This window comes from Calypte anna, chromosome 12 (assembly GCF_003957555.1).
Source record: "Calypte anna isolate BGI_N300 chromosome 12, bCalAnn1_v1.p, whole genome shotgun sequence".
NCBI lineage: Eukaryota > Metazoa > Chordata > Aves > Apodiformes > Trochilidae > Calypte > Calypte anna.
The window spans coordinates 21,205,151-21,232,501 of NC_044258.1; the positions used below are offsets into that span (position 1 = coordinate 21,205,151).

The 27,351-nt window shown below is 37.0% G+C and overlaps 1 protein-coding gene across 4 annotated transcripts; it reads right to left on the minus strand.

Moving 5' to 3' along the window:
* Positions 1 to 26,546, minus strand: NR2C2 (nuclear receptor subfamily 2 group C member 2). 4 transcript variants are annotated; one of them, XM_030458136.1, is made up of 16 exons: positions 26,234 to 26,539; positions 23,108 to 23,189; positions 21,843 to 21,940; positions 16,469 to 16,579; positions 16,082 to 16,282; positions 14,877 to 14,979; positions 13,695 to 13,874; positions 12,761 to 12,908; positions 11,074 to 11,167; positions 10,530 to 10,663; positions 9,971 to 10,148; positions 8,860 to 8,981; positions 8,211 to 8,350; positions 6,717 to 6,854; positions 5,120 to 5,225; positions 1 to 3,012 (listed from the first exon to the last, which is right to left on the minus strand). In XM_030458136.1, the coding sequence occupies exons 3-16, from the start codon at positions 21,912 to 21,914 to the stop codon at positions 2,838 to 2,840; spliced, it is 1,902 nt and encodes a 633-aa protein (XP_030313996.1). In that variant the 5' UTR covers positions 21,915 to 21,940; positions 23,108 to 23,189; positions 26,234 to 26,539; the 3' UTR covers positions 1 to 2,837. The 4 variants fall into 4 exon arrangements, with proteins under 4 accessions (XP_030313996.1, XP_030313994.1, XP_030313995.1 ...); XM_030458134.1 differs by lacking the exons at positions 21,843 to 21,940; positions 23,108 to 23,189 and having other exon boundaries at positions 2,534 to 3,012; positions 26,234 to 26,546; XM_030458135.1 differs by lacking the exons at positions 5,120 to 5,225; positions 21,843 to 21,940; positions 23,108 to 23,189 and having other exon boundaries at positions 2,972 to 3,012; positions 26,234 to 26,545.
* Positions 26,547 to 27,351: the final 805 nt, after the last annotated feature.

Here is a 27,351-nt window from a genome sequence, read left to right on the forward strand (position 1 = left end):
TCATTTGTATGACCACCTTTGAGCAGCATATGAGAAAGAAGTATTATTTATTACATCTCTATTATTATTTTATAAAAAATATATAACATCCAAGAGTCTGAATATTTCTTAGGCTGAAGAATCTACCATCTGCCATCCAAATTTCTACAATGCAAAGTGTTAGTCTTTAAATCAAATAGTCTACAGTTAGAGAAAGTACTTTGTTAATGACATAAGGACTAAATTTGCTTGGTTCTGACGAATGCAAGGCAGCAAATGATGCTGACATATACAGAGAAAAACTAAAGCTTTTAGGTGGTGACATTAGAATCCTAAGTATGGAATTGCTTTGGTTAAACTCAATAAATAAACCCCAGATATGGATTGCATTGTTATTTCTTCATTTATAAAGATTAATATTTTATACCTGAAGTCCAGGGAACTATTTGCAGAGTAACTGACTACTAGAGATGGATCAAGGAGAGCATTGTGTGGTCTTGCTCCTTTAGGGATTGCAGTTTATTTGTAAACTGAGCTGCATGATATTTTCTATTTTTTTTACAAACATACTACAGTGCATATATTTTAAGTTCTATTTTATGCAATCCCTGTTTCCAAAAAACTGTAGTGCCTTCATTTTGATTCTTGAATTGTTATGCTCATAGCACAAGAAAAATGAGGAAAAAAATTTTTTTTTCACGGAAAATAGGGCCCTTATGCTTGAAAATTTGGAATTTGATATTATGTTTGTCATGAAAAGCCAGCTCATTTATTGAAATTTAGGAGAAAGAGATTCCAGTGACTAGTTTTTTGTGCTAATGAATATTTATTTTGTCATTAAAAATGCCTACTTATCTGCTTAAATGATTTTTACAGAATACTGAAAGCAAATTAAACTGCATAATCTTTTTTTTTTTCCAATGAGAAATATCACAATAGTTCAATGCACCATTGTGCTTTTAGAAAACCATTGTGATAACCCAGTAAAATTTTAAATTTTAACAAAAATGGCCACAACTCTTTCCAAGGTAGCTAGTTCTGATATTGTTAATAACAATTTTTAAGTTGTATACCCTTAAAAGAGAGACTTTGCATCAGAAGTGTTGACACAATCACAAAAGTTACACTGCAATAAAACAGCTAGTACAAAATTCTGCATTTGAGTTGACTCAACACTGAGTGCTGACCTTCCCTCACGTTAGATGTAGGACAATTTCATTTACCATAGCAAAAGCCAAGAGAAATGGAAAGTGCAGTATTACAAATCTCTGCACGTATACTGGACTCTTTGTAACACCCTTTTGAGAAAACAAGATTCGGAATGCTGTAACAATGGTAACAGTACAAGAGTTTAGTGCCTCCAGAAGCTAAAATCAAATTGCCTTCCACACAGTAAGTGTTACAAAAGTCAGCCTCTTAATGTCTTAAAACTACATTTTTTTCAAATAAAAACACACAAGTAGAAAATGCCTCTACCATACAAATAATTAAAATAATGGGTGTATCTAATGAAGCAGGATCAGACAACAGTGTCAACTGCCATGACTATTTTTTCAAACTTTGATTGTATCAAATACTTACTGTCAACATGAGTAGCTAATAGCCAATATCAGAAAATATGCTGATGTCTCATCATTCTAGGCAATGGAATAGTAGTTAATTTTATAAGCCCGTGGTGTATCGGTCATTAACTGTGATTGCACAGGACTGTAAACCCTACCTATGTTTCAGCTTTAAATTAAGCCATAGGAAGGTTGAGAGCATTGCAAAACTGGGAATGCTCAATCAGGGAACAGGAGTAAAGGGGGAGAAAAAAAGGTGAGAGCTTTGTAATAGACTCTTGCTGAGAGCCAGAGGTTCTCCACATTTAAGGTTTTAAGCTGTACTTTTGGCTAGATGATGAGGATGTTTGAGAGTTCAGCAAGAAGGAGTAAATTAGAAATAAAAAGGGCATACTCAAAGAGCACCACACAGCTCGACTTGAAAATTACTGTTCTTCCAGTTAATGACTGATTTTCCCCACAACCAAAAGGCTTTATTAGAGTTAAGATTTGTCATGACTGTGTTGGTCTGAATAAAGACTTGAAAGAACCTGAATATTTCATCATTACGGTAACACAAAACATTTTTTTCTCCCACTCTGGGTAATTCTGTAGCATAGTATAGTCACTATGACTGTATCAGACTGTGAGTTACCACTGCAATAATTTAACAGAGTATAGTTTAATATAATGTAGATACCTGATTTAAGAATCCACATGAAAATTTCATGCACAACATAAGAGCAAGTGACTTTTTGTAGAATAAATGATTGTCTCCTGTAGCATTCTACATTTTCACAAAAATGTTCAGTAACATTTTGACAAAGGACGTGCAATTTTTTTCATTTTCCATATTCATCAAAAGGATGTTAATGATGTCACTTTGACAGAAGTGCTTACAAACTGCTAGTATACCCTGGCATTTATTAGATATTAATTCCAAGGATATTTTAAAATATATACATACTATTATTTTTTCTTTTAGAGTAATTTTATTACTAATCTCTGATATTATAAAACTCTTATTTTTAACCACTGATAACTTCTAAATACAAAGCACTTGAAAAGTATGTTCAGTTATCTATAGCCTTTTAAAGGAAAGGCATCAAAAATATTCCCTGTGGCAGAAAAGGTCCTACAGCAGGTCATAATAGCTGCTTAAATTTTGTCAACGTCAGCAAACAGACAAGGAGAAATCTGACAAGAAACTGATAACAAGATGAAAATATTTGTACATACCAAAATGCTATGCTTTTAACTTCATAATTGTATGTTTTTATTAAAATTATTTTGATCCACCAAATTGTGTTGTTCCCACTATGCAGATGTGCCAGTTATTTGACCATTATATTCTGCAGTTTCCATTTTGAGAATGTAGGGAATTATGCTGTCAATGGGAACATTTCCAATGAGACCAGTAAAAAATAGTTCCTCAGTAATGCTAGAGCTCATCAGCCTAAGTGCTGGCAGGCGAACTAGAATCCGGGCTAGCCTGAAAAAGAAGTTCCGTGAATTATAAATACACATCATGCCAGTTTAAAATACTCTAGTGGCTAAAGAGCTGAATCTGCTTTTATTAGTACCGTAACTCATGAATAGGAGTAACGAGGCAATTAAAGCTGAGCTATCATAAAAATAATGCTCACTTTTCTATCCTGCAGGTGTAAGGAAAGCCACCACCTTTCTTGGTGGTTTTCCAATGAAAAGGTCATATTTACATCCTTTGCAGATACAAAGTGTATGTACAAACAAACAGTTCTCCTCGTCTGCTTTTGAAATTCCCAGCTCTGGAAGCACTTTATATTCAGACAATGCTAAGAATAGACATATTCACACTGACTTGTGAGAACATTTGCAAAGTTTTAAGAGTTAAATGCTTAATTACAATTTAAGCCATAAACAGCATAGCTTAGCAACTCAATGACAAACCAGAGAGCAAGAATGGGACTGCATGTGTATAAAAAGAAAGAGCAGTATCTGCTTCTGATGAGAACAGGAGTTGGGAGGGATGTGCTGGTACAGATACATATTTCCAAATGCTGTGGATTTTTATGTACCAGGATGTTAACAGAAATCCAAAATAGTGAAGTGATTGTATTGAATTTCTGGATTTTGACTGCCTTTGAAGTTTAGGACAGCAATGAGAGCTTATGTACTGTGTTTATTTGGCAGATGTTCATCACAAATGCTAAAACAAATTAATTTCCTGAACTAAAGCCATGTAATAGCAAATGTGAGGCAGCACTGAACACAGGCCTCTGGAAAATGCTTGAATATCTCTGAAGAAAACATCTAAGCTCTGTTCTGCTAATATACCACATCCTTGCAAACTTTAAGGGAAAACTACAAAAATATTCCAGCTATGCTGATGTTTCTCTGGAAATAAACACCTGTGCTTCCATCTCAGTTTATGCCAGCATTCAGTTGCTCACAAATCATCAGATTTGTACTCTAAGCCTATCTGTGGGTAAGCACTGGGACATAGAGAGTATCAATTAAAATACAAGAAATTTCTTCAGTAATGCAACCCTCTGATTTTCTTGCCTAAGCCACTATTAAAGAGAAGTAAATATATGGAACAAATTTTATATTTGTTTTCATAGCAGATATTCAGCTTGCATGCATCAAACCAGAATAACTGAATTGAACACAGAAGAATGTGGGATTAGAGTATTATTGTGAAGGAGAAATCTTCACTGCACATAACTGGGAATCCTGATACCCTTTTTGTCGCCCCACACAATGTTAAATCTTTAAGTCCAGTGCAGAAACAGATTTTCTGCAGCTAGTGGGTAAAGCTCTTTATTTTACAGGCTCTTTTTGGTTGTTTTTTTTGTTCCTTTGATTATTTTAAAATTACACTACCCTCCAACTTTGCTTAAATGTATGGGATTGCATGCTTCTTTACATGGGAATACCTTTCACAGTAAAAGAGAATATGTTCTAGGATATATTGCTAGACAGAAGTTAGATTTTCCCTTGCAGTCCAGAGAACCATTGCGCTGATGAAATTTAAGATAGTTTTGATGGAGATTATTAGAAGATATGATACTTATTTCTAGCAAGTGAGAAACAGGAACAGCTGAGAGAACATGCTTTCAAAGATAAGTCCTTGGAAATCAAAACAAACAAAGGAAAAAATAAGTAGGATGTAGGAATTTCTTAAACACATAAGTTTAAGAGTTTGTTGCTGTTCCCCACATGTAATCCTTATTGTTCCAGGGTTTATAAACTGACAGTTTTAATAATTTTCTGCATATGTAACTCGACATTTATAGGACAATAATCCCTTTTTTATTATATCAAAGCCTCTTGAAAAAGACGGCAGTACGAGTTTTAAAAGTTCTGAGACTTCTAATGAAGCAAGTCTGCTTACTTTTCTAAACATAGCAATTAAACACTCCAAAAAAAAAAAAAATAGTACCCAATTTACTGTATGTGTGTTTCTGCTTATCTTTAAACAGGGTTCTAGTTCTTTCTCATCAATAGTCAAAAAAGAAGAGATGTCAAAAAGGAAATTTCTACGTCAGTTATGGTATTTAGTCCTTTTGCCAGCCATGGCCCACAACATTATTTTGAGTACTATAGACAATAAATACCTATAAGTATCTTCTGGATAGGTTTTTTGTACATAGTCCTGCAATTCCATCTGTGCCTTCTCCTGGAATTTTTCTATTTGGGTTGAACTGTTCAGACCAGGGTGATCTAAAGAAACAAAACATTTCTGTATGTCGATTGTTTCCCTATACATTATGAATATATGTAGTTACTCTCACATTTAATTTCACTGAAATATTTCTCTTGTATCATGATGTTTAACATGTTAGCTGTATAAAGGAAACCACTCAATTGAACATTTGCTTCCTGGCTTCAGCATTAGGTTGCTCACTTTCCTCTCTATGTCTGTGTGTATCTGGAAGAAAGTGGAAAAATATTAAGCCTGCCAGTACACACCGATGAAGCTCCTGGTTCATATTTTGAGCCTTTCTTTGTGTTTGCCTCTCATTTTGACAAAGTATGCTTACTGAGCAGTACCTAGGGTTGGTCTCTTGAGATTAATTTCTTGACCTTCTTCTGTCTCGTATTTCAATTCCAGTTAGGTCATCTCCTCAAAGACAGTCATATGATCAAGAAACCCCAGAGAATACCAGATATCTGACTATGCCCAAATGTCTTCAATGTTGTACTCCAACTACTCTTCCCTTGAAACAGGATAGAGCTAGATTGAGTTTGGAGAGTTTCCTGCTCCTCCAACTTGAATTAAAAAAAAATAAATTCAAAAGCAAATTTCAGGACACCAGTATCTTCTAATTAAAGCAAATTTTATTACAAAGAAAAAATAGTATCAGTGCAACCCCCCCAGCCCCTCTAATAACAAGATACTCTTGTTCTTTGTGTTTTGTTAAATTTGAAGTTGTAAACACATTTAAAGTAAAAAAGTTACATTTCTGAGCAAGAGTCTCCCTTGCCTTGACCCAGCCTGTCAGCAATTTTAAATTAACCTTTCTGTGTTCTAGGAACATTTCTCAACCTTTGCTGAATAGACTGTCACTTCCCATTTCTTTGATGTCCTTACCTTATAATTCCAGAAAATCTCAAGTGTCTTCTTAGAGTAAGTCTTCGTATCTTAAAAACACTCTTGATCATGCTTTAGTTGCCCACTGTTATTTTTTTGATAGCAAATGGAAGACAGCCTATTTACACTTAGCTTTGGAGATTTTGTCAAAGATCCATATATAATACTGTGGCATTTCTGCTTGTATATGAGCAAACTCTCTTATGAATGGATTAAAAATACTACAATTGAAGCACATTTCTTTTTGTCACTATGTGATAATGCTTCGTCTAATCCTTCCTGCCTTCCTTACTTCACTAATACTGCTACTACAACATTTGCTACTACACATCCCAGATAACTTATTACTCATAGATTCTCAGCTGAAAACAATCGAGGATCTCATCTAAAGTGGACATACAGGAAATACCTGATATGTTGGAACTATAAATAACAAAGATACATTGCTCCACAGTTATTAAAACTCACATTGCTTGTGACAGAAAATTCTAAACAACCATTTTATCTGCAGCTTAACACATCGGCCTCACCTCAAGACATTAGTTTCATTTAATATACTGCTAAAACATCAACAAGTGAATGCTTCTTATTTAAAAAGATACGGTTACTGAATTCCTTACCAGGGCTAAAGAGGACTATAGCTTTAAGGTATGCATATTCATATCCATCAATATCAAGCTTGGCCATGCTGTTACAGAACTCCTGAAGTTTCCAGATATGTTCCATGACTTGTTTTATTCTGTCTCCAGAGAGTTTATCTACAAAAAGACACTGCTTACTCTTTTGTGTGAGCTCAATTACATTTGATGTATTAAACAATATCCCTTCATACAATGAGCAAAGTCATAATTTAGTCTTCTGTGGTGTTTGCTATCTTAAAATTACTTAAGCATGCCAGAATTATTATGGAAGTGAGGTTTTTATAAAGTTGCTGAGTCAGACACAGGGCTAGCAAGCAGCTTGAGAAACACTTTAGAATAATTTCATTCCAGTGATGAATTTTGGTAAAAAACCCAAACCAAAACAAAAAAAACACAACTCAAACCCTGTATTAACTATGCAAGTTTACTATGCATTTAAGAATAAAATTTGTCTGATTTTATCGTAATGAGGGTAAGAAAGCAGATTAAAACAAATGTACTTTACTAAGACTGAAGGCTGACAACATTTTTTTCAGATTATCTACTTCTGTAGATCTTGTAGTTCTAAAATCAAATTATGCTTTCTTCAGTAAAAGCCTATCTTCCAATTTTTTGCTGTGCGCACAATAATGGCACCACAAATCATCAAACAAATTAGTACTAAATAGTATTCTATAACTATCTCAAACTCACATTTAAATTCAATCTAGCTTTCATGTTATATGCTGTGTTTGCAGAATTTAAAACTGCTAGTTTTGGCTTTTTTCTTCCTATTAAAAATGGAATGTTATTCTCATACTAATCAATCATATTGATTGGGAGCATCCTGAAAGAAAAGAATGAAAAAAAGCAAACATAAGAGATTATCAACCATTCTTGATTCACTCAAAGTTACCAACAAGCCAACACTGAATATAAAACAGAATTACATAAATCTTCTTAAGATTGTCATGAAAATGGCTTGTTTAGTGCTTCAGAGGTTACTACAAATACATTGATCATTACTGGATTATGGCAGCATCCAAAACCATTATACTTGCAAGAATAGTTTTTTTGTGATCTATCTGCAAATGTTATAGTTTTATGCTGCAAAGAGGATAAAAGAAGACATCATTATTCTAAGAGGGGGAAAAACATACATCTGGATGTGGGGAAAGCTGTTAGCACACCCAACTTTAGACTGTACTTGTCTTTCTCTACATTGCCAGTCAGATGTAGAAGACAGGACAATATGTCCTCCAGCACTATCTCAATTTTCTTCTATGGACACTTCTATCCTACAGAGACTTTTGTGAGGTCAAAGCAACAGAAGTTATGTATCACCAGAGAAAAGATAATTAGGCAAGGGAAGGCTTTCTCTTTCCCCTGGACACTGGGAAGCAATTCTGCCACTGATGAGGAAACGCTTTGAGAGAAGTATTATACAAATGTATCTGTGGTGTTGACAGGACCGAACACACACTGCAAACATACCTTCCTGGATGCTGTTCTGGAGGTGGTTGACAATAGCTGCTAGGATAGTAGAGAGACTCATCACATGTGCACACTGTGCCAGGCCTAAAGTAAACAGCTCATTCCAGCAGGCACGCACCAGGCTAGTGTTGCAGTCCTGCCTGTACACAACAGAAAAAACCAAACAACTGTAGGTAGTTTGCACATCAGGTTGGTATTACCCTATGTGTAATTATGTTAATTATAGCAATTAATAATAAGAATTAATGTATTGCAAACCACTTTACTAAAAGGCTCATATTAGCATATTACAAGTACTTCAAAATGCAAGAAGTGATAGGCCAACTACAGGAAACCATTTCAGGTTATCTGTAAAATGGTGCTCACCAGTTCTTTACCAAGATACATTTCTACAAATTAAATGCTTGGTTTTGATTCGGCTTTAGCTTCTGCAACTGTAGTAACACCAGATAGTGTAGTTATCCCCTCCTCTGCCATCTTCTATATTACTCTTCAAAAAGGAGAATATTACATCGTCTTCAAACATTTTAAAGAATTCATTCAAATTAAACAGTAGTATAATTTACAAATTAGAACTAGGTGAAAACCTTTCAGATCAGCGCTTAAATTCCTTAGAAAGCAAACTGTTCTGCAGAACATGTCCATTTACCCAAGAGCTTGAAATGCAGGGATGGACCTAGCCCAGTGCATAGAGAGGAAAAGCAGTCGTGATGCTGACTCACAGATGTAGTGTACGTTAAGATACTCTGGCATTGGACTGGGCATTGTAAGCTGCAAAAAATAAAAGTGTGGTACAGTAGACATAATTCAGACATAAAACAATCTTTATTATTGACGACATAATCAGCAAAAACACTCAAACTGCTATCACAGTCTGTCGTAAGCAACTGCGTGACAAGAAATTGCCAAAGGAAAATTCTACTGAAGTAATTTATTACTTTGGGCAAGGAATGCAAAAAGGGGAACAGGAGGCAAGAAATTATGTGGGAGAGAGCTCCAATGCTTCCTTCTAAAATGTTTTAATGTTTATGTAATAATAACTAAAACTGTAACTTCCATTGCCTATCATCACAGTGCTATAAAAGATCTTTTAAAACTTTAAAAAGAAGCAAAATAAAATCCAAAATCTAAGTAAAATAGGAAAGTCATTAAACAGGAATCTACAATCACAAAACACCAGTAATGGGAATAAGCAGGTTATAAGAAAAGTTTGACTGTTTTCAAGTATTACTTGTTTCAGTAATGATGTTTGTATCTCTTGATGCACAAGATTGTGCAATTTGATTGCACAAGATGAACACCATTACTGGTTCTCACACACTGCTGTCAACAGGTGTTTACAGTCAGTTAGAGCTGTAGCATCTCTAAAACACAAACCCTTCTTTCTGTGGCCTAACCATAAGCATTGAAGAAGGCACTGTAACTTCCTATATGAAAGAGTCTTTTAAATGAAAGTTTTACACTATCTAGAATTAGAAATGCATTAAGCAAGACATCACACTGGATGGATGATATGGAAACTTATTAACAGCACTGGAAAGTGAAATAAAGTATCCTTCTGTCTATTGAAAAGTCTTGTGAACTAATACCATACTCTTTAGATAGAGCATGCAACAGTGAAAATTGTATGAGAAGCTTTGTAACAGCAGATGCTATCCTAGATTATACTGTCAAAATTAAATATAACAAAGAAACAGAGTAAACTACTTTTGGGTTATGTTTTAAGTATTGTTTATTAAGACATTTAAAGCAGCACATACCTTAAATGTGACATGTGTATCTGTTAGCAGGGGTCCTTCCACTTCAATAATAGGTGTTGACTGATCTCTACTGATTACATGAATATTCCCTCCTCCTGTAGCATCCATCCCATCTGCCAAGCTATGAGCTGCTGTACTATCTGTGGTATTAAGTGCTTTAGCCAATGTATCAAATGCCCTGAAAAGAAGTAATAAATAATGAAAGAGTGCTTCCTTATAATTTAAACAAATAAATAAATAAATCAGGGTAGTGGTCAAATTAAACACCATGCAGCATTTCCACTTAGAGGTAATATATTCAGAGTAGTTTACGCTGAGAAACAAGATCAGATTTTTCATTAGAACCTTTCTCCTCTATACTGTTCAGACATTAATAAAAGGAATAGATCTGCCCATATATCATAGATAAAGGATATCCCCTGGAAGACCGGAACTCTTTACTACTGTAAATCCTGCTCTAATAGTTTAATGATACTATTGGTACTAGTAAACGAATGGATGCAAGTATATGGCATATAGAATACAAATTGCTAAATAAATTGCAAACATAAATGCGTACCGTGTAATCTCACTTGAGGATTGCTCTTCTTGCTGGACTTCAGAAGTATCTCCATTATTTAGAGATTCACTTAGATTAGCAAGAGATGTTACAACATTCGCTAGTGTTCCTAAAGCACCCTGGCTTGTTTCAGCCTAAAAAGGAAGAACTGTATTAGTGGATCAAAATTACAGGTGATACAACATACATACATTTTCCTCATTTTTATTCTTCCTGTTCTTTTTCCATTATGTACTCTTTTCCTTCCTTCTGAACACCTACAGGAAGAATAGTGGTTCAATGATCTTTGAACCTTATTCTATTCATGAGTATTAGGCTCATCTTGTGTATCATTTGGGAAACCACCTATGGCTGACTTTTTGTGGAAATATGCTCATGAAAAGAAATGTTCCTTTTGATCAGCTTATTACCTCCATTCATACAGATCTTCACATCCCAACCTTACCTTCTCAAGAGCGAGAATTATTTGTGTCTATGTACACAGTTAAAATAATTTGAAGAAATAAATCTATATATGTTCAGAACTTAAATGAAAGCGTAATACCTTGGAGTCAGCAGCTAGGAGGACTGTACCGTCATCCCTGATCAAAGGTTGCTGAATATTAACAAGCATTCCTGGATCAAGAAGACCTGCTGACCTGTTCAAAAGAATATGGCATCTGACAGTCAACTGCATTTTATGTTCACCAGGAGAACGTGTAAAAAACTATGTCAGAATAAAAGGCATTACCAACTTTTAAATTAATGATTTCATGAAGAAGACTTAAGTCTTTCTGAAACAGTTTCCAAAAAGTAGCTTGAAGTGCTGGAAGAATTTTCCCTTCCTGTGCAAACCAATGACAATATCCCACATAGCTATCCTGTCTTCTTCTTTTTATGCTACTTTATTACGTCTTAATAAAAGTTGTCTTCTCATGCTCTCAGAAGTCAGGTAATAGCTCTAGAGATATGCATTAGACTTTGGAGGAAGGCATAACTGCATCCCAAGTCATACAGTGGATAGAAGTGAAGAAAAGTTATGTTAATAAAATATTTTTTTACATTCCTAAATGCAGCCATAAACAAATATGTAATTGAGGTCTGCAAATAATTTCTGCTGCCTTTACTTCTGCCACTTTTTGACCAAACTTTTTTTCCCTTTTGTGTATCTAATTTAGGGAGACAGTCTCTGCAGTCAACAAGAGTAAGTTTATTTATAAATCACTTCAAATCTGCAGTAACAAATACATGCACGGCAGTTCAGGCCAAAGTGAATTTACAATTTAAGGGAACTGAGAGTAACAACTAACATTGTGAACTACCACAGGCTACAGATTATCATATGTTATGCAAATCTTGAGTACTACATAAATGATAGCCACGCTGAATGATTATAACATTGTCTAAAAGATCATAAGGGATCCTGTAGCATAAGGAAATCTCAAAGAAGCAAATGTGTCTGTAAGCAGTACTTTTGAGCAATCTGAATTGCAAACGAGAACATGAAAAAGCAGTTCTCCAAGAGACTCACAGCCCAGTCTTCCCAACTGCAGTATCATTTTTTCAACACAGAATATATTTATATATATATAAAATTAAATATTTATAAAACCCTGAATATTGAGATCGAATATCCTTAGATGGTTATTATCCATTTGTAAGCATTAAAAAAACATGATACTTAACCTAGAGCTCTTTTTTTATTCTACTCAGAAAAAGACAAAGCTTGCCTCTCTATGTATTATGATTTGCATTTCCACATGCACCGTCCATGGAGACAACTGAAAGCATGGAAATAATCACAGAATATCTTCCATAAAGTAAAAGGAAGCTGCTTGTTGTTTTGCTGTTGCTGAAACCGGTCTCTTTTGAGTTCTGAATCAGCAGTCTCTTTTACTACTCTCTCTTTTATTACTGCAGTCTCTTTTACTACTGCTTTTAGGAGGAAAATGAGTCTGACAATTACACATTTGACTTCAGAGAAGTGGCTAGTCTGAATGCACCACAATGTAAGCCTACATGCTTTCAGTTTGAGTATGACGTTTGACCTGGCTGGGTAAGAGCCAGCTATGAACTGAAAAACACTCAGCTGTACTCAGGCATAGGGACTTTCATGAGAAGCAGAACAGTCTTGAGTTGATCTTGGTACTGGAAACAGATGATTTTTGAACTGGAGCTCTTTCCTGTCCAGTGAGGGAAAAGTAATATGCACAAATAACCTTAAACAAGACTGGTTAAACTGAGGTACTCACCGTGTTCCATCTTTATCTGCCACAAATGTTGGAGTTGCTATTAGAGGGCTTCGCAGATCTTTTCTGATATAGATTTTTTCAGTGGAAGCTGCACAGTTGGTTGGTTTTTCACGCTGCACATCAAAAGGCTTTCTTTCACTTTGAACGGCTAAATAAAAACAAAACCATGCAGATTTGAAAGGAAATAATTCAACTGAAAAATGCAAAAAAAAAGTTAAATCCTCACAGTGGCATTGGAGTTTAAACAGTTATGATGGTATATCAGTTCAGTGCAAAGCTGGATATTTAATATGAAGACAGAAGAAACAGAGGCTCCAATTATAGTACATCTGTGATTATGTACATTTTTAACTTAGAAAGTCACAGACTGATGATTTGCTTTAAGTTTTGCTGAACTCAACCTTGCTATCTCATTGGCATTTAATAAGATGGAACAGTCTGTAAAATATGCTTCCGAATTGTTTAGGTTTTGGTTTGGTTTTTTGCTTTCAGGTAAAAAGCTACACCTAAATGTACCTGTTTTTTTTTTTTAGATGTAGTCATACTCAGGATGATTCAAAGCAATGTAAACTCAGAAAGAAAGCAGAAAAAGACAGGCAGGTTATGTGAGAGATGCTGGTTAATGCCCTGGGAGACAAGTTTGAGTGATATGCAATTCATTCCATGCAGTTAGGGAACAGTGTTCTGAATTTTTCAGAATGTGAAGTATTTCTACTTAATAGCTGGAAGAAAATAACCTCAGTCACCAACATGCAAATCAAGTGGGGTAAATCTCTTAATAAAGACAGTAGGAAACAGTAATTTTGGTGCATCTTTATAATACTAAGGCATTATGATTAAACAGGTAACAGGAAGTACACTGAAATGGAGAGAACACTCTTAAAGTGGTAGTCCACATATTTAGTATTTAGTAGGCAGAGTACTTAACACTTACATTCCATTTTCATGCCCATCTCTAGACATTTCTTAAGCCTACAAAACTGACAGCGATTCCGGTGGTGTTTATTGATGATACAGTCCTGGTTGCTACGACAACTGTAGGTCAAATTCTTCCTCACACTCCTTTTAAAGAAACCTTTGCATCCCTCACAACTGACAGCACCATAGTGACGACCTAGGAAATATATATGTTATTTTCAGAAGGAAATTACTTGTATTTCAGCACAAAAATGTTTATCTTAAGCAAGTAAAACATTGTTAAAATCAGTTTTTAAACTTATTTTTTATTCTATCATTTTGGGCCACAAAAGCACTGTAAAGTCTTACAGGATAAAGGGCTTTTTGGTGGGAGAGTAGAGGAGGAGAGAGAGAAAGGTCAAACCTATTTCTGAATGAGAGGCCTATGAAGTGGAAATTCCTATTCTGGACAAGTACAGATGCAATTCTATTTGCCATTAGCTTTAGCATGCAATATGAGAACACACAGACCAAAAGTTTAAGTAATTACAAAATAGAAGTAATTTTACAATAAAATTTGCAATGAAATCTTAATTTTAAATTTCTACATATGTAAATTCTGGTATTATTTTCATTAAGTAAACACATCCAAAAAATAAAAGAAAGTGAGGCGGAGAGACAGAAAGGTGTCTTGTCTGTTGCATAAAAGCAGTCTATTTCCTCGGCCAATATAGAAATTTTACCTTAGAGACCCCTTGTTACTTCATGGATCTGAAACACTGAGTATCCACTAGATCTCTATTTGCCTTTTTCTGTGATAGCAAAAGACCAAAATCTTAAGTGTGTTAGAGAACACTAAGTGATTTCCTGGAGCAGGTAAACTTTTCTAGGGGACACGATCATTGCATAGTTTCCCGTAGCTGGGGGGTACCAAACTAAATGCTTCCAAAAGTCTGTTTCACTTACCAGGAGCTATTTCATCATTATTTTGTCTTTCAACACATGCTGCTTTATCATAGTACAAACTAATATTCTTCCAAGCAGAATTTAACTATTCTGTGTGTACAGATGCAAAGTACGTTATCTTTTTTCATTCTGGACTCAAGTGCTTTTGCCATTGACATGGCTAAAATCAGTTAAAATATATGAAACTTCATCCTTTCATCCCAGTCATCCTTTCAATAAAGTTTATTCAATACTGCTTTCTATGCTTCCTTACCTGATGCTTTATCACCACAGACTACACAATATTCTACTACCTGGGGCCGCTGAACATCAGCTTTTCCCAGCAAACGTTCCACTGAAGCAGAGTCTGTCACTATCTAAAACAAACATCCAGAACAAAAAAAGGTAATTAGCCAGTATTTTCTTCTTACATGAAAGTCAGGAGCTTTGCCTACAGAACAAAACTGGGGTGTCAACCGAGAATAGCTGGATAAATTTGAGAATGACATGTGGAAGTAAATTAAGTAGTAGAAAATGCAAGTTAGTGAGAGTTTTACTGTCAATGGTGAGACTGATAAAACAGTCATAGTAAAGCAAATTCTAAATACAACTCCTAAATTTGTTCATTACAAGTAAGTTTCTTCACTTGTGCAGTCCACTGGACTCTTCCCTTCCTGCAGCTGCTCTCAAACAGATAGTTTTGGCCAAAGATGACTGCATTTCAGATGCTGTCCCCATCTATCCCTGCTCTAGCTATTAGGAATATATGGTTCAGAGAGGACAGCCTAAGCTGAGTTCCATTATAAAAACAATTTAGCTTCCAAAGGCCTTGTATTCCAAAACTTCTGTTCAGAACACTGCACTTAACACAGAAAAATTAAAAAAAAAAAAAAAAAAAGCCACTCACCTGTAACATCAGATAACCTATTTAGCATAGTGAAATAAATTTTAGAAGACTGTTAATACAGTTTTTCAAATATTCATGTAAAAGTTAAAAAAATGATCTATTGGGAAATTTATCTGTCAAAGCTCCTGTTTGCTTGGATAACACTCAGATGCACGAACGACTGTAACAGTACAGCTTCTGCACCCAAGTACTTTTACTGCAGTGTCTTGTTACTGCATTGTGAACGTAAGCTTGCTCAGGTCAGTTGTATATCTGTATAGCTATGAATCTTGAAGAGACTGTCTGAAATCCTGGCACTCCTCACAAGCACCATCTTAAAATATTTCCTTATGTCTTTGGAATTTCATTGAGAACACACACAAAAGGTGATCAGTGCAATGGAACGCATGAGAAATGTGAAGATGGGGGTTATTTATAATGAAGGAAGCCTACAAGTAGTATGGTCTACCCATGTCATTCGACCTTTATAAAACCATTGCACTTTGTCTTAAAGCAATTATAGACTTAAGTAATTTAAAACTCAAAAACTAAAAACCAAAAAAAATATGGTCTATATCAATGAGTACTTTTACCTGAATTCTGCCTGGCACAATGTTGTCCGTGGTGGTAAAAATAAGCTGTTTGGCATTAGATGTCTCAGGTGCTGCCAAGATCACCTTTCCTGCACCGGTTCCATCTGGACTGGCTAAAATAAACTGTTGCTTTGGGGACACAGCTGAGTCCACTGCTGTCACTATTTGGATTTTTTGACCTGTTTGCTGATCTGTAACAATCTGTAAAACACATTGAAGGATTTTATAAACCAAAGTAACCTTTACATTCTAAAACTTTTCATTCTGTCTCAGAATTATCTCCTATAAGAACATGGCTTATCTTATGTTAAGATTATCTCCTATAATTGCTCTTATTTATCATTTTGCTATTTCTACATTTACTAAGTACAATGCATAGATTTTTACCTGAATGCGTTGTGGTGAAGCTACAGAGGAGTCTGTGGAAATTATCTGGATACGTTGGGAAGGGCTGGTCATCACTGGAGATTCAGATAGTGAAGTCTGAACAGTCTGCACCTGAAAATAACATACAGAATTTTAATGTACTGTTACAGCACAGAACACTGTAAAAAATACAAATATTTATTAAAGATTAGACGGCCCCGTATCATGAAATCTAAATTTATTGGAAAGGTTACAGTAATTAAACCAAGTTGGATTTATTTTCAATGAATTATCAGAGTAATGACTTTTTTGGGAAACAGAACAAATCTGAGATGACCAAAAGCACAAAAGCAAACCACCACCCTGCCCCAAATAAATCACTGGATAAACACAGTAATATACAATGTTTAATATTTCACCTTTTAATGAATTTTAAATAATTTTATTAACAACTTTTAAAATTTTCAGCTGGCTTAAATTTAGAAAAGCTTTCTCTAACCCCCTTAATAAAAATTTCTTTAATCCCAAGAACATGAGAGACAAGATATATGCAATCTGCTGGAAGAATGGATAAATTTGTGATGCTTTTTTATGGTTCTACCCAGTCAACTGCACCAAATTTGACTTCTTAAGTAAAAATACTACATTAAAAAAAAAAAAAAAAGTCGTCCAAGAGTACGCCATGCAGTAAAAAGTTTTATCCTACATTTACAAGGTTAGAGTCAGACAGCTTATATAAATACTGTAAGAAAAAATTAAGCTTTTATGAATTAGACTCCTAAACCAATTGAATCAAAGTATTCTGAAAGCAAATGGTTTATAAGTACTCATATCGGGCAGATAATACAGTTCATCATTTTATTAGGTTTCCTTACAGGAGTAAATGTAACATTGACTATCCAAATCTGTTGTTTAGAAGAAACTTGACACCATGAAACCTGTATCATGTCTAAAGCAACTGTTTTGGAAGCTGTACATACAAAAAGGTTGGACTAGATGATCTCTGAGGTCCCTTCCAACCCGGCTAATTCTATGATTCTATGAAAAACCTTGTCCTTCAAAGTAAACAACAATATATTTCTATAATTCCAATATGTTTTGGAAAAAAAAACTAACTTCTTTAAGACTGGGAAGAGTCTCAAATGAGGCTTCAAGAGATAAGAAAAGAAACAAAGGCCATATATCATAGAATACTTAAGTGTACCACATTTTACAGAGGCTTAATCAACAACTGTTTAAAATAAACCATTGACAGTGTGACTTAGTAAATATAATGTCAGTAATAGGGTCAAAACCCCCTAGCTTCCCCATACAAAATACATAAAATACACATTTTAAGAGGCAGAGGAAAAATAATGTTTTCAATACACTCAAGTACTGTTTTTTTCCTGAAGATCCCTAGCTATACGCTCTAGTACTTAACAGTGTCAAATTCCTCCTGCAGTTTTACTTACATTCTTCCTCAGTAAGGCTCTGAGGGCAAAACAATCCAAGAGAAATGTCAAGGTCAGTTTTAGTTAGATTACAGATATTTTCAGGCAGTCTGCAATACTGAGGATTCCAACCACAGAAAGTAGCCACCATTGTTTTGAAATGCCGTCTCTGTGACCCTGTTCCTCTGAAGGTCAAGTGCACTATCATTCCCTGTTACCAAGGAAGCAGAAATGACATATTCCTGATGTTTTGCCAGATGCTGAAGAAGTTTGTCTAATAGTAAAATAATTTCATCTGGGAAAGATAGTCCCAGGTTATCAACCTTGCCTCTCTTCCTCTTCTGTTCTTAAGCCCCAACACCTGCTCTCTCTCTCTGATCTGCAAAGTAGCAAAATGGAATCTGAAAAAAAGGGTTTGTCTGCATCTTGAATCATTTTCAGATCTGCTAAATCAGAGGGAAAAGCCACTGCTTTCCCCAAGAAGCATCTTTAGCCTTAAAGTTAATTAAACTAATGTATTTAAAGGAACATAGGTCTTCCTAAGCTAGTCCAGGGCCCTCAAATATGAAGTAGCATAATCAGTCTTCATACACTTCAGAATTCATACAGTAAGTTCATGACACATGTGTGATTAATTACTTTAAACTCTATAACAAAACATTTGTATGAGGCTGCAGAGTAAAGACTAACAAATGCATAAAAACAGAAAATATTTTTAGAAAGTGAAATTTGTTAAAAGTTGTGGTACATGAAGTTCAGGAAAACACAATTGTGTACTTGACAAGTTTTATAACAGTAAACTTGAATGCAGTGGACTTCCACTAAAAAGCTTTATGAAACAAATGCATGACCTACGTTTATAAGCATCATTGGGATTTTATATTAACTTCAAGGACTCCTAATCTTAGCACAAAAATGTACTCACCATTGAAACTATGGTCTTGACTTGATAGAAAACACAATTACCTAGTGTACAACTCTCTAAAAACAGTATCTGTGAATAATTACTGGAGCTACACAAGCGCATTTATACCATGCCTACAACAAAAATGTTAGGTCACTTAATTGTGACCTAGTGTGGGAGAACGTATTATACCTAAAAAATGTAAAGGAACCCAAAGAAATTTCAGTTGGGTTTTTCTTTTGCTTATTATCTGACACCACACTTCACAGCTTTGTCATCTGAGGCTTTTATTTGTCCAGTTCATTCAGGAAAGACATTTACATTACCTGATTATGTCCCTGTCTTTCCTGGGACAAAAACCATATCCTAAATATAACAACATTTTATCACTACATGAACCTCTGTTCAATACTTTCTATAGCCTATTTCCCCCTACCACATTCATTATGAAAGCAGTATTTGAGAAATATATTAAAAGAACAATCAATTGGCCACATAGTGGAAGAATTTTTAGAGCCTTTAACCTTTTGTAACTTAAGTAGAAGAACATTTTCTATATTCACACCCCTAAAAGCCAAAGTAATATTGCCTGAATACATTAATCAATTCTCACTAAGTGTGAAACAATTTCAAATAGAAATTGAAGACATTAAGGACTCACAGACCAAATATGTTCTACTGCACCCAGAAATATACTACTTTTTACAAGTTTTCTGTCATAAAACCGTGAAATAATGTAAATGAAAAATATTATACCAAGTTTTACACCATAAAAAACACTCAAAATCTGCAGGACTTATTTTTCTATGGATATTTTTCCAGATGAACTTCTTTAGGTATTAAATTAATAATAGGCTTTTACAAGAACTGCATATAATGCCTGCAAATGTCCAAATACATTTCTTTCACATAGGTAAGATACATCTAAACAAAGTTACAGTGATTCTTTTTGGAATTAACTGCCCTCTTGGTCCCTTTGTAGAATGGCAGATAAAATTCAGACCCACCACAGAAGAACTCTATTTTACCTGCCCTAACAGGATGCTGGTGCAAGATCTTGTATGAGACACGTGAAGGCCACAGTCATGAAAGAAGTGAAAATTCTCGGCATATCTCCATCTTAAAAAATTACAGGCTACATCTCATGTAGCCACCCAATACGTATACAACACCAGGGCCTAACGCCACATCCAGCAACATCCTTGAATTCAGAGGCTGCCAAACCACATAAGCACTATGTGACTCCAACATGCTCTTTGTGTGAGACACGTCTCAGGCTGACAGTGTGTCTACGTTTATGCAACTGTGAGTAAACTGATAAAAGCTGTATTTGAACTAAAAATTATTTGAGAGGACTCAGCATCAAAATTCCAACTTGCACATTCACACAGAAATGAGAAAACATATTAAACATAATTGGCCTTAATTTAAACTTCGTTAATTGTAATAACAAAACAAAATCTTATTGCATCATAATACCAGTGTTTCTGGTCTCCTTTTCAGCACAGTGTGCTTCATTGGGACTTAAACCTTAAATTGCTGAACTACTTATAGTGTAAGGTATCAAGAGAGATCAGAAGAAGGTCAAGAAAATACTTTAAAGGACAATGATGTCCATTATTTTTTCAGTTCCATGACAAAATATATGTTCAGAAAGGCCTAGGGTTTGATATATTCTTATCAAAGTACGGAGAGAATTCAAAGCAACTGAAATCCCAGTAACCATGGATCTCAATAGTCATCATCTGTGACTCCCTCTCTGTAGCCTCTGACAGAGAAAAATGATGCACTGGGAATATTTTATAGCTCTCATGGAACAAGAGTGAGACAGTTTTAGCAGCTATTAAAAATTCTTCCGGGTCACATCAGAGTGGCTGCTAGAAAGAGAAAATAGCCCTTATTCCTTCCCACAGTGACAGTTCTGCTTAAAAATTTTGCATTGAAAAGGAAGGCACTGAATGGGAAATACATCTCCGCTTCCATACAAAATATATTTTCTGAAACAATATGCAAGTCAAATCTAGGTTGCTGCTGGGACTGAACCCGGGCACAGTGACTGTACTAAATAAATACTTGAGACAAGCAGCATTACTTATTTTTGCATTAAGTCTAAAGTATCTCTTACGCTTTTCAAAGGCTACTCAGGATGAGGAGAAACTGCTGCAATTACACTCTCAATCCTACAGCTGCTCTGTTTTCCAGTCACATGAACTGTAAATAAAGGCAACTTGGACACTAAAAATGGAGCTCTCTCATCCAATCTGTTCAGAAATAAACAGTTGGAAAACATCAGCAAGCAATACTGCTATAGCAGAAGCAGCCAACAACAGTGTAACCACTTGAAAGATAATTTTACAAATTCCTAAAAACATAAGACACACACTGGAGTACACTCAGTGACTTCTGCAAGACATTCAGTTTCATGGAAAACAAACCTCATGAACTATTGTTCAAGAAAGAAAAAAAATACATGGCCTACTTGTATGACAATCTGATTTGTGACTGACATCAGTTATCACTACCCCCATGCACTACAAAGGTGACAATCATGTTGAAAATATATTTATATTATATATAGCTAAAGATATAGCTAAACCTGCCAATATTTGCATCAAGTTTCCAATTTGTGTCTCATAATTTCTAACTTAAAGTTCAGTGGGTGATTAATGACTCTTTCTTTCTGTTTAATTTTCACCGATGAACAATACGATATTCTGAAAAAGCTCCTCATTCTTAAGGCCAGTGCCAAGTTTCATGCTATATTTTCTGAGAAATGGGGAACACCAGTATAGAATTTTACCACACTTCAAGAAGACTAGTAATGTATTTACCTGTATTAAAAACTGTATCTGACTAAAGATACAAATAGGAGGCAGCCAGCCATTCACATGTTTCAACATTAACGTGCTCACAGCAGTAATTAATTCTTAATGAGATGATGCTGCTTATAACTGTTTTTCCATTAACAAAGGTTCCATGGTGTTAGGTAGTGGACAGGCATATATAATTTAAGGAGGAGTCGAATACTTTAAAGAGATGGAGCCCTCTATTTACCCACCGGCCAGGAAGAAATCAGAGCTTCATACACTCTTGAGATGGAGCGATCTCTCCAGTGGCAAGATACAACCATCACACTATGTAACCACGGTGCATTTCCTGCACGAGGAATTACAAATGTCACTTATTTTATGTGCCTTAGATGTGATAATAGCACTCAAGTTCTACAAAGTCGTATAAAGTTTGCCAGTACTCTAGTGACAGGTCTTTATTTCCAAGTTAGTTTGGGAATGTTTTCTTAAAAAAATGCAGCTTCCCCAATGGATATCTAGTACAGCAAACAAGAGTGGAAATTCACCTTCTGGTTTTAGGCATGAGATTTTAGGTTTTTGAAACTACTCTTTAGGTATTATTACAGGATGCTCAGTTGGCCATTTTACACTATTTAAAACAAATGCATTTCCTTTTAGAAAAAAAGGTTACTCTAAGTAGAGCATTTCTGAATGCACCATCTATTTCTGAAAACACAATTCCCTAAGAACATTTCCTTCACGTAGAAATCTTCTTGAACTTAAAATATTCTTTACTATCCAGGGGTAATCTTAGTTTGGTAGGTTAAAAAAAAAAACAAACAAATGTGTGAAAATTGGCCTTGTTTACAGAAGTCTTCTAGCCTACTTTCCCCTTCTTATTTACAAAATCCCTTACTTATGTAATCATATGATAAATCATATGATAAATTTGAAGACTATTAAACCACATAATTTTAGACAGACAAAAATTCTATTTTTTTAATAGAAATTTGCATACTGAAGGAGATTAAATAGGTTATTTTCTGTGGCCATGATCACGCATGATTATGAGTTCATTTAGACATTACAGCTGTTGAGCATCCAAGCTTCAGTGAACATACATCAAGAAAAAAACATTACTTAATATCATTCTAAGTTGATTTTGTGCTCTTTTTTTCATACATATAAGCAGAAAATATAAAGCCTGATTTACCCTACTGTAAATTCAATATAGTGCTTCTGGATTTAGATGATAAGCAGAAACCACAAATTTTGTTGTATTACTATTTTAACCAGCCAAGTTTCTCTATAGTTCATGTGGATTTTCCTACTTGCATTCCTAATATGGGGGCCACTCAAATGAAATATGGTAAACAAGCCACATGCTGGTTGCACTAGTTTCTTGTTTGTCCCCAAGTGTAAAGCAGTACTGTTCTATGAAGCTTTTCTGTGCTGTAAACAGCAAGGACTCCCTAGTATGATTTCCATTTCAAAAGCTCATATACCAACTGTTGTGATATAATCTGTCACTCACCTCAGCCACCTGCTGAGTCTCCACTACCTGCTGAGCCAGCACCTCCATAATGGTTGTCATGGTGAAACAAGATCATTAGAACCTGTTTGAAAAGATGCCAGCAACTTTCATCAGGTACAAAAGTCAGGGTTTTTACCTTCTTATTAAAGAAAGCCCTTTTAATTTTGATAATTTACAATAGTCTTTGATGTATCTGACAAATAAGAAAATACTCCATGGATGTGTCTGTCTGCAAATATAGACACACAGAAATGGACAGTATGTGTATACTGGAACCGAATAGTTCAAAAAGCTGAGGCACACAGTTACTCTTTTACTTCAGAAAGCTTCTACTATACCATTTTTATTCTGTTATGTAAGCTGCAAAGAAGAGATGTTAATTTCATTAATTAGAAAGGACTAATTGGAGTGTCAACTACTGATGCAGTTTGGGGAATTCAGGGATCTCTATGGTGAGAAATCTCACAGTTAATCTGCTGCTACACCACATGCTGAACAAAGAAACAGCAATCTAAGAATGCTGCTCTGCACAAATTTTTATTGAGTCATTACATCAAACTGTCCCATTCATCCATATTCTTATGGCAATTCTGAACAGTCAGGGAAATAACAGAACTACATTTTAGATGTGACAGTGTATCTTTTCTTTTTTTTAAATAATGTGATAGTATTATTACTCCAAGGAGAAAAAAAAAAGGGATTAAAACAAACAAACAAACAAAAAACAAAACAAAAAAAAATACAATGCAAGAAAAAAAAGGTAAAACCAAGAAAAAAGTATTTTTAATTAACATTTCTAGGGCTGTCTTCCTCCAAGGGTAAATTAAATTAAGATTTCAAATTAATGCATTAAATTTTTAATTGTGACTTGCTCATTACAGAACCACGGTTCAGACACTGTAAGTCAAAGGCATTCCTGAGTGATGGCCCATTGGATGGTTTATTGATATTGGTGCTTGCAAAGTAGTTACCGAACATAAAAACCACAAAACATGTTACAGAAAGACACATGCATACTTCTAGAACCAAAGCCCCTCCCTTTCAAATGCAACTACTACAAATGTAACACTGTTTAAAATGTCAATATTTATTAAGTTGAAAAGATTAAATCACATTGAAGTAAATACAAACATTATTTTCTATACATCAATGGAAGATGATATGTAGCAAGGCATAATCGAAATTGAGACATTTCCTATGGAAATTATATTGGTGCTAGTTTCTCATACAGCTTGCAATTTGTATTCAGGTGTTTAACTTGCCCAGTAAGCCTATGAGCCATTTTCACCAGACCTATTTAATATTGTGGATGGTTTCTCAGTAATTTCTTCAGTAATTCCTTTTCAGCATTCTCTTATTTTAAACTCTTTTTTATGTTCAACAATAACCATATGCTCATAGCATGCTGTTTTCTCAGTATTTTAAGATGAAAGATGCCCTGAAGAGAGGATATTCTAAACCACAACCAAGTCTTTGCTGCAATAAGGCCAACAGATTTGCTATTGTTTACCCACCAAGGTTTTTGTACTTCCAGCCTTCCCAAAACAGCAGTAAGCTAAGGCTATGTGATCAAATCCCACTGGATGTTAGGAACTGTACAAAGCCATGCTAAGTAAGCTAGTTATTGATGTTGACTTCCAGAATATGAAACAAAGCAAAATCAGCTTCCTAGAACAACTCCAGAGCAGTAGAGTTCTTAAGGAGGAAAAAAAAATAATTCAAAAATTCCCCAAATCGGCCCAACAAAAAAAGTGGAACTTAAAAACTGCAAGAAGGCACCTAGAGCACCAGAAAAAATATTTTCTGATGTAATAGACTGGCAGCCAACTCAATATTTGTAGATATGCTGCTGTCCAAAATTTGGCATAAACCCATTAATCTCTCCCTCAGTTGCAGTGAAATCTCAGAAGTCATACTTCCTATTTGAGATATTCCACGGCTATGGCCCTAGTAGGCTGATATGGCAAAAGGCAAAATTCAAGCTTATTAGAACTTGTTCCTTTTCCTTAAGGAAGAAGAGTTCATCACACGGCCTGCTTGACTCGCTACTACCGAGCAGCAGGTCAGCAGGCGTCTCCTCAGTACGAGGCTGAGGAAGACGGGGCCCACAGGTCAGGCTCTACCGGGAATCTGTTACACTGTTAGTGTGGCAGAAACCCTCGCGACACCCGACAGAACACAGAGTAAAGCGGCAGGGGCCGGGGCGGGGCCAGCTCTGCCGCCCCAGCCCTTGAGCCACTCCGGACGCTGCTCCTTCCCGCCGCCCGCCCGCATTGGCTCCGCTGAACCGCCCTCGGTCCGCACACCCCTCCCGCTTCAACCAATGACCTCATCGGTGGCGCAGTCCCCGATTGGTGGAGGCACCTGCCCGTACGGACACTGTCCCCGCCTCCCAAGTAAGAGGAAAAACACCCGCGGAACGCGACCAAACACAAGATGGCGGCGCTGGCTGGCGGCCAAGTCCCAGGCGGGGCTGCTGCCGCCGCCATTAGGCCCCCCCTCCCTCCCCCGCGCTAGTATATCCTTATGTCACGCTACAAGAGGCCCGAGAATAGCGGTAGGGAAGCGGACGGTAAGATGGCGGCGGTCTCAGCCCCGTATGCAAAGTACCCGCCGCCCCCTCCCCTCCGCCCTCCCGGTGGCAAAGGTAAAAGGGTCGGGTTCAAGCCGCCGCCTCCGCCCGCTCAGACTCCATCTTCTCTCTCGTGTGTCTGTGCCCCAAGCTTGTCATCGCTGCGACCATCGCCCCCTGCGACCCCCTGGACAGCAGACTGCTCTCACCGAGACCGGACCGGCACCGACCTAAGGCGGCCAACATGCCAGCCCGGCGGCTCCGCAGCGGGATTCCCGCACCGGAACGACCCAGCGCCCCACAATGGTGTTCTCTTTCTCTCCCTAGGAGCTGCAGGCCAGCCAGCAGCACCGCCGGCTCTCGCTGACCAGCATAATACCGGAGCCTTAACATACTCCCTCCCCTTTAATCGAGCGTTCCCTCTCCCCTTTTCCGCTCGCAGGGGTGTCCGGAACAGGGCCCCGATGCCCCCTCCTCACACCCCCTCCTTCTCCCTAGCCCCCGATCAAAGGAACCGAACCGGGCCGCCTCAATTTTAAAAAAACGATTTTTACCTCAGAAGTTTGCGCCAAACGTGCCCTGGCGGTGACCCCCGATCCAGGCCCAGGCGGGCCAATGCTGTGTACCGGTGCCCAGCGGCGGCCCTCCCTCCCCCCCGTGAGGGCGGCGGCGGTGAGGGGGCTAACGGGGTATGCGGAGGGGAGGGGGGGCCAGGTCTGTATTATGGAGCCGCGGGGGTGTGGTGGTTTGTTTTGTGTGCCGTGCCCCTGTGAAAGGTCAGAGTTCGTGACCCCGCCCGCCGCCGCCGCCGCCCGGGAGCGTTTCTCCGCTTCCTCCTCCCAGCACCAGGCCGGCCGCGGCCCCCTCCATCCCCTCACGGGGCGGGGCCGGGGACGGCGGCGGGGAGGGGAGGGGCTACCTGAGCCGCTGCGCTCCGGCTGCGCCCGCAGCTGCCGCGGGCTCGGGGGCTCCTGCATGGCTCTTCCTGCGCCTCGGCGAGAGTGGGGCGGTTGCCTGAGCAGGGCAGATTCCAGCCCTTGCCCAGGCTCCATTTCGAAAGCGGTGCTCCTGCTCAAAGGCAGCTTCTTGTAGCCCTCCTATAGCCAGCAGCTTGAATTCAGGGATTTGAGGTGGAGATTATGTACACAGGTGGGTGTTACGTTCCACGTACATCTAAATTCTTATTAATAGTGCAGATCCCAGGTAGGCATGCAGTTGATGCTGGCTTTCACAAAGGCTAATGCCACACTGTCCTGAGTTTTTCTGTCATTTTGTGGAGTTGGTGTCATTGATTAGAGCTATCTGGCTTGTACTTGAGGCTTGTTCTGCTTCCAAACGCGCAATTGCAAGCATGAGCCAGGTTTGGGTGTAGCTGATGTCATAAGAGCTAACCACCTTTCAGTTTTCAGCTCTTTAACTGTGGCTAGCGTATGTTGAACCGTGACCTCAGTTCACTGTCATCACTGAGTGTAGCAATTTTTTAACCTGCTTCTATCAAAATTCTTACATTTACTTTCTCTGAAGTCTGGTATTTTTGGTAGAAGCTAACCTAAGGATAAGTCAAGTGAACAGTAAACCTGGAAGATCTGAAGTGATAATGGTAACTCCTGAAAGGAAGTCGATGGAACAGAGAGCAGATTAAGGCATTTAAAATTGGATTTTTTTTTTTCTT

Excerpts from the sequence above, each read along its gene's own strand:
- NR2C2 (XM_030458136.1), bottom strand. The coding sequence starts at position 21,914 with ATGGTTGTATCTTGCCACTGGAGAGATCGCTCCATCTCAAGAGTGTAT. Across the intron at positions 6,855-8,210 it reads CCAGAACAGCATCCAGGAAG|ATAAACTCTCTGGAGACAGA; the intron begins GTATGTTTGCAG and ends GTCTTTTTGTAG. Across the intron at positions 5,226-6,716 it reads TATAGTCCTCTTTAGCCCTG|ATCACCCTGGTCTGAACAGT; the intron begins GTAAGGAATTCA and ends TTGTTTCTTTAG.